This window comes from Vulpes vulpes, chromosome 10 (genome assembly GCF_048418805.1).
Source record: "Vulpes vulpes isolate BD-2025 chromosome 10, VulVul3, whole genome shotgun sequence".
NCBI classification, from domain to species: domain Eukaryota; kingdom Metazoa; phylum Chordata; class Mammalia; order Carnivora; family Canidae; genus Vulpes; species Vulpes vulpes.
This window is the reverse complement of record NC_132789.1, coordinates 15,702,967-15,718,653: the sequence shown is the minus strand read 5'-3', so window position 1 is coordinate 15,718,653 and position 15,687 is coordinate 15,702,967. Positions and strand designations below refer to the sequence as shown.

The following is a 15,687-nucleotide window of genomic DNA, read 5'->3' as shown; positions in this document are numbered from 1 at the left end:
GTAGGTGGAGGGATAAATAATCTGTGGTACATACACCTAGAACAATAGAATATTCAGTGCTAAAAAGAAATGAGCTATGAAGCCATGAAAAGACATGGAGGAACTTTAAATGCACATCGCCAAGTGAAAGAAGCCAATCTAAAAAGGCTACATAGTTTGTGATTCCAACTGTACAAATTCTTGAAAAGACAAAACTATAGAGACGGTAAAAAGGTCAGTGGTTGCTAAGGGTCATGTGGGGAGGGAGGGATGAACAGGTGGAGCACAGAGGGCTTTAGGGCAGTGAGAATATTCTGGATGCACTACGATGGTGAATATATGTCATTATACATCTGTCCAAAGAGAACACACAACTCCAAGTGAGGCCCTCATGTAAACTATGGACTTTCATGATGTTGTCAACATAGGTTTATTGGTTGTAACAACCGCACCGTTTGGTGGGGGTTGCTGAATCATGAGGGAGACTGCGCACAGATGGGGCAGGGAATCTCTGTATCTTCTACACACTTTTGTTCTGAGCCGAAGAATGCTCTAAAAAAATACTAGTCTTAATGAAAAAAAAGTGCCTCGAACCTGTTCATCTAATGTATGGTAAAATAAACCAGGGCCGGGGGGGAAAAAAGAAAAAAAGTATCCAGAAACATGCTCAATAGAAATCAGTACTTTCTCATGATTGTATGTCAGATCATAGCACAGTATTTTGGATTTTACTGAATTAAAAGAGTGGACGTTTATTTTCTTAAGGATGTGGCATGATAGAAGAAAACACTGAACAGGGGTGTGTGTGCAAAGCCTGCTTCTGAAATCCTCACGTTTGGAACTTGAGGTGAGCACACCTGAGTAGCTCACTCTATTGAAACTGCCATACCAGCCCGCATAATAGTGGGCGAAAACATACCGGAGAAGAAAACATTTTGTGCTTTTACTAAGAGAAATCAGAAAATGCCTACAAAGCCATTTCAGGCACACCATGCCTACTGCCAAGGACAGCCTTGGACAGGTTGCAGGCACTGCTCCTGTTGCTTATGGAGGGCTGTGAGGGCAGCCTATCATCTCAGAGAGGGGAGGAGGAGCTGTTTCTCATTTCTAGAGACCATCCCCCTCACCTTTTTGCAGATAAAGATGAAATCTCCCTTGACATGACTGAATTGATCTCCATATGGTCAAATCAGAATATTCAGCCAGTTTGGGGATCAGTTACCTTGGATTAAAGGGATTGACCAGGCTCTGATCTATATTGGCTAATGTGACAACTCAGGATTTGAGAACTGATCGGGCATGCTCTGCCCTGATGCCTTTGGGTAGACTAATTACAAAAACATCCTTCCCTGCATCCACCCACTTTGCAATGTGACTTTTCATTTTCACCATCAAGAGGTAGAATCTTTTCTCCATTCCTTATATCTGGGATGGCTTGATGCCTGGGCCAATAGAATGTGGTGGAAGTGTCTTTGTGTCCATTCTGAGCCTACGCCTCAAGAGACTTTGGTGCTCAGGCTCCTGTTCTTGGACCCCTTCCCAACTGCCCTGGTTAGCCTGTTGCATGATGGGAAACATGTGGCCCAGTTACTCTTGTCACCCGAGCAACCAGCCAACCAACAGACCTGTGAGTGAGGCCATGATAGATGGCCAGCCTTGCACTCACCCATCATCTGGGCACACACACATGCACAAACCCAGCCCGGATTAGCCAAGCCAATCCAGACCAGTACAACCACCCAGCTGACCTGTAGACTTGGGAGCAACAAAAAAAAAATGGTTATTGTTTGAAGCAACTCCATTGTGAGGTATTCAGTAATACAGCAATAAATTACTGATACAGTCACCAAATGCAGCAAGAGCCTTTTAACAGCCAAGAATAAAGGGCAGCATTAGCAAACTATAGCCAGTGGGAGCTACCATCTATTTGCAAATAAAACTTTATTGGAACACTGCCATATCCATTTGTTGCAGCTTTTATGCTGCAATGGCAAAGTTAAGTTTGTTGGAAGACAGGAAGACAGACCATCTGGCCTGCAAAGTCAAAATATTTGCTGGCTGTCCCTTTAGGAAAAAGTTTTTTTGACCCTTGGTCTAGGGTATAATAGACACCAACAATAATCACTGTGATCATCATCATCATCATCATCGTCATCGTCATCGTCATCATCCTGGCCTACCTAACAAACCTGTATAAAGATCTGATTTAGGAGTGAGGAGTTGAGAATTCCTGTTGTAAGAATTTTGGCAGGTTCTGCCCCTCTCTGGGCTTCAGTTTCCTTATCTGGCATTGAAGGAAGATAAGAAAAATCTCCAATTACTTCCAAGGCTGATTTAAACCTCAATTTGTTCAGACCAAATGAACTGAGGGGTGGGGCCCAGGAATACACATTTTTCAGGCATCATCCCCACCTCCATCCCTGGAGGATTCATATACAAGTGAAAGCTTAAGAACCACTGATCTACACGGTTTGGTTTCAAAAGGTTTGTCCACGGGAGAGACAGGCAGAAGTGCAAGTGTTTCCAAGGGACGTGTTGAGAAATTGCAAAGCCTATTTTGCAAGGAGGAGATGTTTTAAGAACATCAAGTTTAAGTTGTCAGTCTGAATGCCCCTGAACAAATAAGTCTATCAAAAATCCAATCGTGGGATCCCTGGGTGGCGCAGCGGTTTGGCGCCTGCCTTTGGCCCAGGGCGCGATCCTGGAGACCCGGGATCGAGTCCCACATCGGGCTCCCGGTGCATGGAGCCTGCTTCTCCCTCCGCCTGTGTCTCTGCCTCTCTCTCTCTCTCTGTGACTATCATAAATAAATAAAAAAATTAAAAAAAAATCCAATCGTAATATCAATCAAAGGGGAGTAGGAGGAAAGTAGGGAGTGGGCTCATCAAAAGCTGGCATATTAGGGAGGGATATTGATGACGATGATGATTATGATGATGATGATGCATTGTTTTACTCTTCCAAGTACATGAGATGTGGCTCTTCAAATATATCATGAGCTCCTCAAAGGCAAGGCTTTGGGATATACTTTCTGTGTAGTGTGTGGAGATGAGCATTTGGGCTGTGCAATCAGATAGACTTGGCTTAAAACCCTCAGCAACATGCTGAGCTCTGTGACCTTGGGCGAGGGAGCACACCTCTCTGATTGCTGCTTTCTCATCTGCAGAGAGGGGATAATAACATACCTATACAGTAGGGCTGCTGAGAGAACTGAATGAGATATGCCTATAGAGCAGTCAGTAATGCCATTATTACTCTATACACCATAGGGACCTAATAAATATTTGACACTCATTAGGCAGACAGAGAAATTGACAATCCATTGTACCATTTTCATTGCCCTAAAGCAGTGAGTCTTAACATGGGAGGTGAAGAGGGTGGGCATGATTTTGCCCCCAGGGGCCATTTGTCAATGTCTGGAAACATTTTTGGTTGTCACAGCTGGGGATGGGGGCGCTACTGGCATCTAGGGTGGAGGGATGCTTCCAAATCCCTTAAAATACACAGGACAATCCTTCACAACAAAAAAACTATTCATCCCCAAATGTCAGTAATGTCAAGGTTGAGAAACCCTGCCCTAAAGTCAAATGCCTCTCTCTTCTTGTCTGAAATCTTCCAGTTGAAAAGTGCTAACTAGCAAAAAAGAAAACACTGGGTTTGGAATTCTTTGGAAGAGACACAAGGGAAACAAGATGCCAAGGTTTGAGGAAACCAGAGTGTTCTTTGGAGAGTTGATTAGCCCCTATTACACCATGCAATGAGTTCATGCCTTGGGTCAGGAGACAACAGGTGCTTCTCTGGGAAATGGCTCGAGTTTTGGGGAAAAACATGTCCCTTGAGCCCAGGCTGAGACATTGTCGCACACGCTCCGCGAAGACTGCAGACGGATTTTATCAGGCTTTGCAAACTATTTGACATTAGAGTGTCTGGCTTGGTAAGGAACAGAATGACTCAGTCCCAGCTGATTTGCCACTTAGCTCTAAAGCACCATGTCTGCTTTCTGTTATTTTTGCACGTCAAATAGCATTGCCAGCTCTAGGCTCTGTGTCCCTTTCAGGAGGACAAAGGAGCAGCTCAACATTTCCCAATGCATTGTTAGTTCCCTGAGGCATTTCACCTTGGTTTCGATGGATAAGCTAGCAAGCAGACGAGCCAGAGGAGGGAGTACTTACACGCGAGCCTCAGGTAGCGAGGGTGAGAGGATGCAGCTGTGCACGGGGATGAATGGGCGGAGTACATTTCCAGTGCCCATCTTCTTTACCTTCTCATCATCGTATGTGCTGGAGAAGAAGCAGAAAGAGAGAGACAGAGTGAGCAAGGAGCAGCAGTTTTAAACACCTCTTCTCTTGCCAGAGTTTATTTGGCAGATATGATTGGGCACCTACTATGTACCAGGCAATAATTCTGGCTCAAGAGATGAGGCTTCTAGATGCAGCCAGTGAACGGTTCATATAAAAACCCTTGCTCTCATGGATCTCATATTCTAGTGGAGGACAAAGAAAATCAACAAGATGAACAGGGAAGTGGCATGGTATGTTAATGTATATTAGGGGTGGGGTATGTTTTCTGAAAGGGCCAGGCAAATATTTATGACTTTGTCGGACATGCAGTCTGTGTCGCCATTGACATATGGAAACAATACTCAAATAGCAGTGTTCCAATAAAATTATTTGTAGGGGCACCTAGGTTGAGCAGCTGCCTTTGGCTCAGGTCATGATCCCAGGGCCCTGGGATCAAGTCTCACATCAGGCTCCCTCCCTTCTCCCTCTGCCTATGTCTCTGCCTCTATCTGTGTCTCTCATGAAAAAAATGGATAAAATATTTTTTAAAACCCTTATTTATGAAACCAGCCTAGGGGCTGGATGTGGCCCCTGGGCTAGAGTGCTAACCTTCCCTTCTCTGCAATAGTAAGTAGTGAGACATGCTCTGGGGAAGTGAAAAGCAGGGAGAGTGTGTGGAAGGGCTGGGAAGGCTGGGAGTTGCAATTTTAAATAGCGTGATGAGGGGAGGTGTCACTGAGAAGGTGACATTTGATAAAAAATCTGCAGTGCATAAGGAAGTGAGTCATTCAGATATCTTTGGGCAGCGCATTCTGGATAGAGGGAACAGCAGGTACAAATGTCCTGAGGTGGGCCTGTGTTTCAAAGATAGCAGGGTAGTGAGGGGGAGAGGGTAGAGAGAGAACAGGGGCCTTGCAGACCACTGTGGGGATTTGGGCCTTTTCTCTAAATGAGAGTAAAGGATTTTGAGCTGAGAGAAGATGTGTCTGACTTGTATTCAGAAAGGATCCTCTGGCTGCTGTTTTGAAAATGATCATGATGAGGGTGGAGGGCAAGGACAGAGACAAGGAGACCAGTTAAGGGTATTGCAATAATCCTAGCTTGAGAGAGGAAGATGGCTCCAGCCTGGCCATGGGGTCCTAGCCATGGGACAATGAGAAGTGGAAATGAAGGCATGAGACACAGCCAAAGAACTGCCTGGAGTTTGTGGCTCCTATTTCTGGTCCTTTCCTTAAAGAGGTTCCATCCAATTCTACAGACTGCTGTCTAATTGGTTGGTCACATCAGCCATGAGATATGGGGATCTCAAACTTTAGTAGAAGCGGGCACAGGTGTGCCCCCAAAGATCAGCCAAAACTAGTCATAACCTCCATGGACTCCAGGCAGGCTGCCATGGAAAACCAGAGCCCAGTGCTCTGCCCTGTAGAGACACCATCTGGGCAAGGGGAAGAGGAGGCTTGCTTAGAGAAGAGAGACATAACCCAGACAGGTACTTCATCCTTGAAACCACTGGATGTTTACCTAAATAAGACTGTTTCAAAATGAAACAGAACAAGTTACATTGAATACCATATTAATTTTTTTTCTCCACCATCATGGAGTAAGTCATTTCAGTTATAGAAAATAGCATTTTTTTTCTTTCTAGCATACCTGAGTCATAGGGTATATATTCTTTTGCCCATGACTGTATCTAGCCCATAGACACATTTTTTAAAAGATTTTATTTACTTATTTATATATTTATATATATTTGTAAATATATTTATTTATTACTCATGAGAGACAAAGAAAGAGAGGCAGAGACATAGGCAGAGGGAGAAGTAGGTTCCCTGCTTCATTAGGGAGTCCAATGTGGGATCACGACCTGAGCCAAAGGCAGATGCTTAACCACTGAGCCACCCTGGTGCCCCATGTAGACACATTTTAATATGTCTACCATGTGTGTAATTGGATCAATTGTCTGTATTTTAAATTTGGGAGATTTAACATAAAAATGGAAAAGTTTTGGCTCTGCAAACTTGAAAGCTGTCTGGGCCCGTGTTCTGGCTATAAGAGTCAGGCGGGGACCAAGAGCAAGGTCATTGCCTGCTTTACATGTGGTGTGGGCTTCTCAGCAGGTTGCCCAAGACTCATGCACCCCTGGCTTCTCCCTCCTCATTAGCCTTATTACTTCATGCTTCATGTGCATTCCCTTAGGACTTTTTTAATTTCTGAGCCTCAGTCTAAGTACCTTCATTGATTGAATCATTGACGGGTTCCCTGGTTCATTCATGTCTACCTGGATTTATTGAACATATCTGTGCTGGAGGCTGTGGACACAGCCATGAATGAGACAGACCCAGCCTTTCCCTTCTGATAGAGTCTAGGGGCAGAAATGGGTGTAACCAAACACAGTTGTGATAAGGCTGAGTGGAAGAGTGTAGGATTCTTTGAAAGCATAAAATAGGGAGTTTGGCAGAAAGGGAGCCAGAGAATACTTCTTGGAGGAAGTTGTGGCAATTCAGAACCACATGCCCCAAGTTCTTTGACTCTCTTCCCAGGGAGAGATGGCCAAATGTACCTTTCCCCTGGAATCTTGGTTTTGTGAGTGGCTGAGCTAATAGAACATGTCAAAAGAAATTGGTGTGATGCCCCCTTTCTGGGCCCAGGCTCCAGGAACTGGCAGCTTTTTCTTCTCATGTCTTGGGGTGCTCACTGTTAGCATCCAGCCATAGCTATGCTGTGATGAAGCTGGCAGCTTATGAAGAAGCTCATAGGGAGAAGAATCACGGCTGCTAGGACTCAGCTTTGGCTGACCTCACAAGCTGACAGCCAGCTTCAAGTTTCCACCCACGTGGATTCACCTTGTTGGAAATGGACCCTTTGAGCTGCCCCAGTAGTAGTGCTAGAGACAGTCCTTCCCTACTTGCCTGGCTCAAGCTGCAGATTTGTTAGTGAAATAAATGTTTGTTGTCTTGAGTTCTTAAGTTTTGGAGTGGGGACACCTGGGTGGCTCAGTGGTTGGACATCTGCCTTTGGCTCAGGGCATGATCCTGGAGTCTCAGGATCGAGTTCCACATTGGGCTTCCTATACGGAGCCTGCTTTTCCCTCCATCTATGTTTCTGCTTCTTTATCTCTATCTGTCTGTGTCTCTCATGAATAAATAAATAAAATCTTAAAAAAAAAGTTTTGGAGTGATTGTTCACAGCAACAGTAACTGGAATAAACATTGAGCTAAAATCTGAAAACTGAACAGGAATTAAGTAGGTAAATGGGATGGGGGAAGAGCCTTCCAGTGGGGGTGCATATCATGAGTAAAAGTAGGGGAGGGTGTGTGGCTGGGGCAGAGGGAAAAAGAGAGGACTAACCCATCCAGAGTCTTGTGACCCCTGCTCAGGCTTTGGTCTTTATCCTGTGTGGAATGGCAGCCTAGGAGGGTTTTAAGCTGAAAGCAATTTATTTTTAAGATTTTATTTATTCATGAGAAACAGAAAGAGCCAGAGACATAGGCAGAGGGAGAAGCAGGCTCCTTGCAGGGAGCCCGATGCAGGACTCAATCTCAGGACCCCATTTTCACAACCCAAGCGAAGGCAGACGCTCAACCACTGAGCTACCCAGGCACCCCAAGCTGAAAGCAGTTCTTATGTCTTGAAAAGATCACTCTGGTTTCATGTAGGGAATGAGGTGGAAGCAGGAAGAGGAGGTGGAGTGGGGATGCACATTAGGAATTTACCTTCCTCCTGAGAATTCAAGGACAATTCTGGGGTCACAGAATTAACTAAAAAATAGGACCAGAATCTAGGTCTGCTGATTTCCATTTCCACGAGCTCTTTATTCAACCCCTAGAGCTGAAGAAGCCACAAGCAAATACATGGGCTTGCCCAGTTTTACTGGCTCAACCCTGTCCCCTGGAGGTTTAGATTACATAGACATTAACCCAACTGTTTCAGTCCTTAATCTCTGGTTTTCTGTCCTCTCTCAACCAGGATAACCAGACAAATTCTACCCCTTGTTTTTTTCACCTTTTCAGATAAATCTGCAATGAAAAACGAGGTCACTGGGCACAGTGGGAAAGACTGCTAGCACGCAGAAATCTTTCGGGACATGCTTGATTTTCTTTTTCCTTTGCCTACTTTGTCAGACTTAAAACTTTTGTCTGAATTTATTCTATGGCCTTGGATCCAGCAGGGGGTGGGGGCGGGAGGGTGGAATAATCCCTCTTGCTTTTATAATGCACAAGATCAAATATCTTGTTAAAAAAAAAAGTATTTTAAATGAACACTTGTCTTTTTGATACTCCTATGATTGGAATTATATTTATAGCACACGGCTCTTAGATGAGAGATGCCTTCCAGCCTGCCTGGAAATGAAGATTTTTAGCCATAAATCTGAGGATTTTAGGTAATTGAGGCCTAGAGAGATCAAATTCACCTTATTGCATATAATAGCTAATAGTTACTGAGGGCTTCTGGTGTCTCCTATGCCAGGCTCTGCTCTAAGCATTGTTTCATTTGATCCTCATAACAAACCTGGGAGTTTGGTACCATTCATATGGGTGAAGGAGGCTCAGAGAGGTACAGTGATTTGCCCAAAATTAAACAATTATGTATGAGGGAAGTCAGGACATGGAAACCAAGTCCTGTGCTCTTAACCACTACTCTGTGCTGATATGGAGAATCTCCCATTGGTATTTTGTAACCCTGCTTCCCCACTTGCATTTGGTGGCTGCATAGCAGTAATGGCCTCCACTTTTATTTTAATAGCCAGACTTGTGCAGCTCATAGAATCCACCGGATAAGACACAAGGAGATCAATGCCTACGAGAAGAATGGTCTCATGTATATTTAAACTTACTAAATTTTACATAAACCATGTCTCACACACTGAAACATGGATGGGAGAAGAGAGACTTGTGTTCTATGACCATGGATTAAAACCATACCCAAACATGGGAGACGTGGCAACAGAACTATTTAAAAAGTTGCAGGAGAGTCTTTAACAGATGCCTCCGACCCTTCCCCAGCATCTGTTCATGCGCCCATTAATCTGAGTGCAACCCCTGCAAAAAAGACCCCTGAGTTCATTCCTTCTCTTTATGTCAGGGAAAGCCTACCAGCTGGCTGGTTTCACTAGGAGTACCAGGCTTTAAGTACCATCAGGCTCAGAGAAGGCAGATTTTGCACTAAGCTCTTGGACCACTCATGGAGAGGGTAAGAACTGCCTTGCTCATTGAGTGGCCTTCTCTTGATCATGTGCCTCTATCTCATGAGCAGACTACATTGGTGGCACATTGAGTGGCTGGATGTAGGTGGCTCAAGTCATGACTTGCCAGCTTTCTTTTTACTCTGAAAATAATGATTCCAAAAGATGACACCATGAATGCCCTCCTCTTTCAACTCTGGCCTTCCTACCCAGAAATGCTGGCCATAGGAATTTCTGCTGGGCTGATACTGATGTGTCTAATCACATCTCTTTCTATTTGGCATTAAAGATCCCACTCAAAAGTCACACTTCTGGGGATTCTATGCAGACTCTCTTTCTGCCCCCTAACCTTGAGGGGATGGGCATTGGTAATGAGCATTTCTAATAACAGAAACAGTATCTACTGCCCCTGGCTTCTGGCATAGAGCTCCTGAAACCCTTGATATCTCCTAAGTGGTAATAGCACTAGGAACATCTTTTGTTCTAATATTTGGTCTTAGACTCTGGTTCTTGACACAGAACTCCTAAATCCTTTGGAATTTCCTACATGGTAGAAATGTCTTTTGCTCTAAGGAGTAGCCCTTGGGTGGACTCCTGGATAGCTTCATGATGGGTGCTGGTCACCAGAAAGACCACGGCATTTTTAGAAACCCGGAGCTTTTCAGCTCCACTCACCATCCTGCAGAAAAGGGGAGAGGAGCTGATGATTGAATTAATCATAGATCATACCTATGTGGCAAAGCCACCATAAAAATCCCAAACGTATGGGATTCCAAGAGCTCCTGGCTTGGTGAATACATCAACGTAACAGGAAGGTGGCACTCCCCAGCTCCATGCGGACAGAATCTCTTGACCTCGCCCTCTTTAGCTCTTTATCTGGCCATTCATCTGTATCCTCTATTATATAATAAACTAGTAAATGTAAGTTAGTGTTTCTCTGTGTTCTGTGAACCACTCCAGAAAACGATTAAACCCAAGGAGTGGGTGGGGAACCCTGATTCATAGCCAGTCAGTCAGAAGTACAGGTGACAACCTGGGGCTTGTGGTTGGCATCTGATGTGGGGGGTAGTCTTTGGGACTGAGCCCTTCACCTGTGGGATCTGATGCTACCTCCAGGTAGACAGCATCAGAATTGAGCTGGATGATATGATGCCCCACTGATATTGCAGAGAATTGCTTGGTGTGGGAGAAAATCTCACACATCTAGTGTCAGAAGTGTTGTGAGTATGGTCATGGCATCAGAGGAAATGAGAAACATATGGCAGCAGTGTTTTTCCTTTATGGGCACACTTGTGGGCACTTCAGTGTGCATCCTTGGGTTGGTTTATTGTGCTCCTACTGGATGTGGTAGGGACTACCTTAATCCTTTTCATATCTCAGTGGCCCCAGCGGGCTTGCACATAGTACATCTTCAACATATAATGGTTGATTGTGCAGTGAGAAGAAGCACACTATCAATATAGCTTTCTCACTCCCAAACTTACTTTGCAACTGGCTAAGATGAAAGTCCAAGACCATATTACACTATGGGGCTATTGATACTTCACTGAAGATCTTGTGAAGAAACAGAGAAATGGATTTATGTCTTAACACTATGAGGCAGAACCTCATAAAAATCCCCATTAGACATCTCTGTTCTCTGCCAGTGGTGGGTGCTTTTCTCTCTTCTTTTCTCCCCCAAAGGGTCCCTTCTGCTCATACTCTTGGCCAGTCTCCTCGATGTCTCCATTCTGCCTATTAGGTGAAGCACTTCTGCTCTTTCTCTGTATCTACATATTTCCCTGAATGGCCCCTGCTCTCCAAAATCGGCTTCTCCTTGGGATGCCCGCTCCTTAAAATGCATGGAGTGGGGTTGGTAAATCATAAATATTTTCTCCCATCTTAGAACGGATAAATGAATTAATAAATGGATGCACAAATAACAGCCCAGCTTATTAGATCAACCCTTAGGGTAAAACTAATAAAAGAAAACATTGAACAAAATAGAAAAAAATTAAAATAAAAAAAGCAAAGTGCTGACACAAAGTGGAAATCTCCAGACCAAAATGAAACCATATTTCTGAACCTCCAGACCACAGAGGTGAGCTAGCATGGTGCTGCCCTGATCTTAAGGACATTTGCCAATCTAGAAAAAGTTAACTTTCCTTCTAAATTAGCACACAGGGCAAGGGGAGCAGAAACTATAGCTCAGGGTTTGCACACATGAGGTTTCAAGGAAAGGCCCTTCTTACAATAAGTGGGGATTCCCAAGGGCCACACTTTTGGGGAGGAGTAACTAGAAATGTATCAGCACCTCATGGTTCTTGCACTCGGGATTTGAATCTATCACCTGGAACCCTGAGCTTTAAGGAGATCCCTGACCATTAGTGTCCAGCCCCCTGACCCTCTGACCTCACAGACCAGAACACTCCAACTTTTTTCATGAAGGTGAAAGTCACATAACATAAAATCAACTGTTTTAAGGGATGCAATTCAATGACATTTGAGTGATGGTTGTGCAACCATCACCTCAGTGTGATTCTAAAATATTTTCATCATCCCTAAGGGAAGCCTCCCACCCGTTAAGCAATCACTCTCCACTCTCCTACTCCCTTGAACCCTGGCAATCACCAATCTGCTTTCTATCTGGGATAAACCTCAAAAAAATTCTGGTAAGTGAAAGAGGCCAGATGCAGAAAGGTCACACACTGTAGGATTTCACTTCTAGGACCCTTGTTTTTAAGAAGTCCATAATGAGGGGGTGCCTGATGGCACAGCTGGTTAAGTGTCTGACTCTTGGATGTCAGGATCCTGGGATCAAGCCCCATGTCAGGCTCTGTACTCAGCATGGAGTCTGCCTGAGATTCTCTCTCCCTCTCCCTGTGCCCCTCCTGCTCTCTCTCCGTAAAATAAATAATCTTTCTTTTAAAATCCCACATATTGATACTTCTCTAAGTTAACACTGTGAAGAACAGAATTTAGGACATACTGTGGAGGAAAGGCGGAATCTGCTGTGGGTTCCTTTCCTCTTTAGCTGATACCCTGGCAATTTGAGTCCTTGAAGCCCTAGCAGAATGGCTGTCAACTTTGGCTCCATATTGGAATCATCATGGGAACTTTAAAACGTACACCTTAAAATGTACTATGTCCAGGCAACACCCCCAGAGAGTCTCATGTAATTGGTCTGGGAAGCACCCTGGACATGGGTATTTTGTGTTATCTAGTCATATCCATGGGACAAGGTGAGCTTTGGATCCTCCTATTCCACCATCTACCCCTGGGCATTTTAAAAACTTCCCGGGTGATTCTAATGTGTAGCCAGGATTGAGACCACCGCTCCAATAGGACAATGGTTACAAGGGCAGACCATTTCCACCGTTTCTTTCCGTTTCACCTGCCTCAGTACCTCCTTTCCATTCTGGATTTGTGCCTCATTCAAGTCTAAGTGTCCTAGGAATCTGTCCATGCAGAATGGCACAGTTTAGGAATTTTGTGTCACTCAGATTGGGACTCAGGGATGATTTCTAACTTATGATCTTAGTCACAAAGGAATTATGTGAGCATTTCTAAACTTTATTCCTAATCTCTAAAAAAGGGGGTGGGTAATAACACTATCTATCTAAGGAATGTTTTAAAATTTAGATGAAAAGATGTGCATAAAGCATATAGCAGACACTCATTATAATTACTGTGGTTGTTACCTATTGCTGTGGTTATGTAAATGGACATTTCATAACGGACTGGTCTGTAGGTGGCGTTCATTCTACAGGCCCTTCCGCAGACTTCCGCATTGCATCTGCCCCATCTACTTACTTTAAAAGAAGTTCGCCATAATGGATTTCTGACATCTTTTTGGCTGGCTGGAATTTATGTCTTTCTTCCTCCTCGAGTTTCTGAAGTTGCTGTTGCTTCTTTTTCAAGGCACTCTCCTCTCGCAGCATGTCAAAGTATCCACGGCCTGCCTTCACTGACTGAATCAACATGCTGGAGGTAGGGGGTTGGGGGAGAGGGAGGGAGAGAACAACAAAGTTGAGCTGACCATTAGGACAGGGCCATGCTATCCTGGGATTGATCATCTTTGAAGGGCATCCTCATACCCATGAACCTTCTTGCCTTTGGAACTCCAGAGTCAGATGGACCTGACCTTGATGGACTTGACCTCTCTGGTTTTAGTTCCTTCCTTGCTCTGTTATCCAACAAATATTTATTCAACATCTACTATGTGCCAGGCTCTCTGTTAGGTGCTATGAAATGAACATAATAATCCACACCCCACAGGAGGAGACAACTTTATGCATGGAAGGGGGCTCATCCATGATAATCAGCAGCAGATCAGTACTGTATGGCCCAGTACCATATGGCTCCTGGCCAAGGCTCCCTTCTCTCATATTTGCCTAAATGCTCATATTTGCTTCATATGCTTCACAATGGCTGCGGAAGTGGAGTCAATAAAGTGTATAGGTGCTTGCTGTGTCAAGTACATAAGTTGAGACTTCGTGATTCTTTTTTTGCTGACTCAACCACTGTTTCCTAATCAGACATCTTGATATTGGCTTGATGCCAAGACATTCTGTGCCTTAGGGTCTACACACCTCCCCCACTTTGCCATCTGTCCCCTCAGGGTTGGAATTTGGCAGCACTCTGGTGGAGAAGGGGTAAACACATCTCTCTGTCCACCTGTCTGACTGAGAAGTTGTCAGGCGCCGTGTTGAACCACCACAACGTTTCCCCAGGCATGAATGTTGGTTCTGAGATCCACTTTCATTCCTAAAATTCCTCTTGAGCAACCAGTATGTTCTGGGGACTGTGCTGACACTTGGAGATACAGTGATGAACAGGATGCTGTTCTAAGAGTCAGTGATGATACAGAATGATGAGAGTGAGAAGGACTCTGAGCTTTGTAGGTGGAGGCACCTAATTCAGACTAGCGGGTGGATGGAGATACCTTCCTCGATGAAGTGAGACCTCTTCTTTTTTCTGAGTAGCTTCTTTCTGTCTCCTTCTCTTTCTCTTGTGCTTAGTTTTGGATGGGAATATTCTCAGCAAACTTTCATGCTTAGATTCTGATGTGATTAATTAATCCTTGTTCATTTTCTAGGAAGAATTAAGGTATTACTGAGGGCATTGTCATTTCAGCAGTGGATTCTTGTAATGTCTACTGGTAAAATGCTGGGAGGTAGGAAGTGGAGCTTTTCCAGGATTTTTCAAATTGCATTACACAATGATAACTTTTCATTCATTTATTTCTATAGCAGGCTTTGCCTGAGAACCCGCTAGTCCAGGTACTTATGAGGAGACCAAAGTTACACAAAGCAGTAAAACAACAAATCTGCCCCCAGAAAGTTCATAGTATCATAGAGGAAGCACACCCACAAACATACACTCTGAACACAATGTACAAAGAGCTACAGGGACCTAGAGAAATCTAAGAAGGCTTGCTGGATGAGGTGACATTTAGGGGGTAAGTAGGAATTTACCGGTAAGAAAACATGGGAAATGGATGGAATAGCAGTTATAAATGCAGAGAGGTGTATTATGGACTAAATGTTTGTGTCCCCTTAAAGTTTATGTGTTGAAACACTACCCCAAGGTGATGGTATCAGAAAGTAAGTTTTGGGGAAGGTAAGTAGGATTAGATTATAAGGTTATAGATTATTAGATATTAAGGTTGGCGTCCTCATGAATGGGATTAGTACCCTTGTAAGAGTCATGGGAAAGCTTCCTTCTCTCTGCTGCCCACCATGTGAGGATACAAGATGCTAGCAGTCTACAACCTGGGAGAGGGTTCTCATCAGAACCTGACCATGCTGGCACCTTCATCTAGACTTCCAGTCTCCAGAACTGTGGGAAATAAACTTCCATTGTTTGCAAGCCACGTGGTCTACCGTACTTCATGATAGCAGTTGGAACTGACTAGGACAGGTGAGTCTGAAGATGGCCCATTTAGGAAACTACAAGTATCTTTAAAAAGCTGGAGCACAGAAGGAATGTAGGAGAATGGCCAGAGCTAAAGCTAGCAACACTAGCAGGGAACAGGTGGTACAGGGCTTTGGGGTCTGGATTGAAGCAAGCCATGATCTGGGAGTTGCTAGAAATAGAACTTCTAGAAATGCTTCAGGAATCTAAAAAACATTTGAGTTTTCATGAACAATATTTTTTAGCTAATAACAATACAAAACCACAAAACATCCTGTCATACACCGGATCAATTCATTTTGTACAAGCTTTTTTTGCCATTTATATGGCATTGACCAATTCTGTAATGTG

At 44.1% G+C, this 15,687-nt stretch overlaps 1 protein-coding gene across 1 annotated transcript in view; it reads right to left on the bottom strand.

The window, feature by feature from the left end:
- The window catches only part of CCDC60 (coiled-coil domain containing 60), a 152,668-nt gene that overhangs the window by 38,937 nt on the left and 98,044 nt on the right, over positions 1–15,687 (bottom strand). Inside the window, exons 3-4 of the mRNA XM_072722964.1 lie at positions 13,234–13,404; positions 4,152–4,259 (exon numbers count right to left, since the gene is read on the bottom strand). Coding sequence (XP_072579065.1) covers positions 4,152–4,259; positions 13,234–13,404 — 279 coding nt within the window. The remainder of the gene's footprint in view (positions 1–4,151; positions 4,260–13,233; positions 13,405–15,687) is intronic.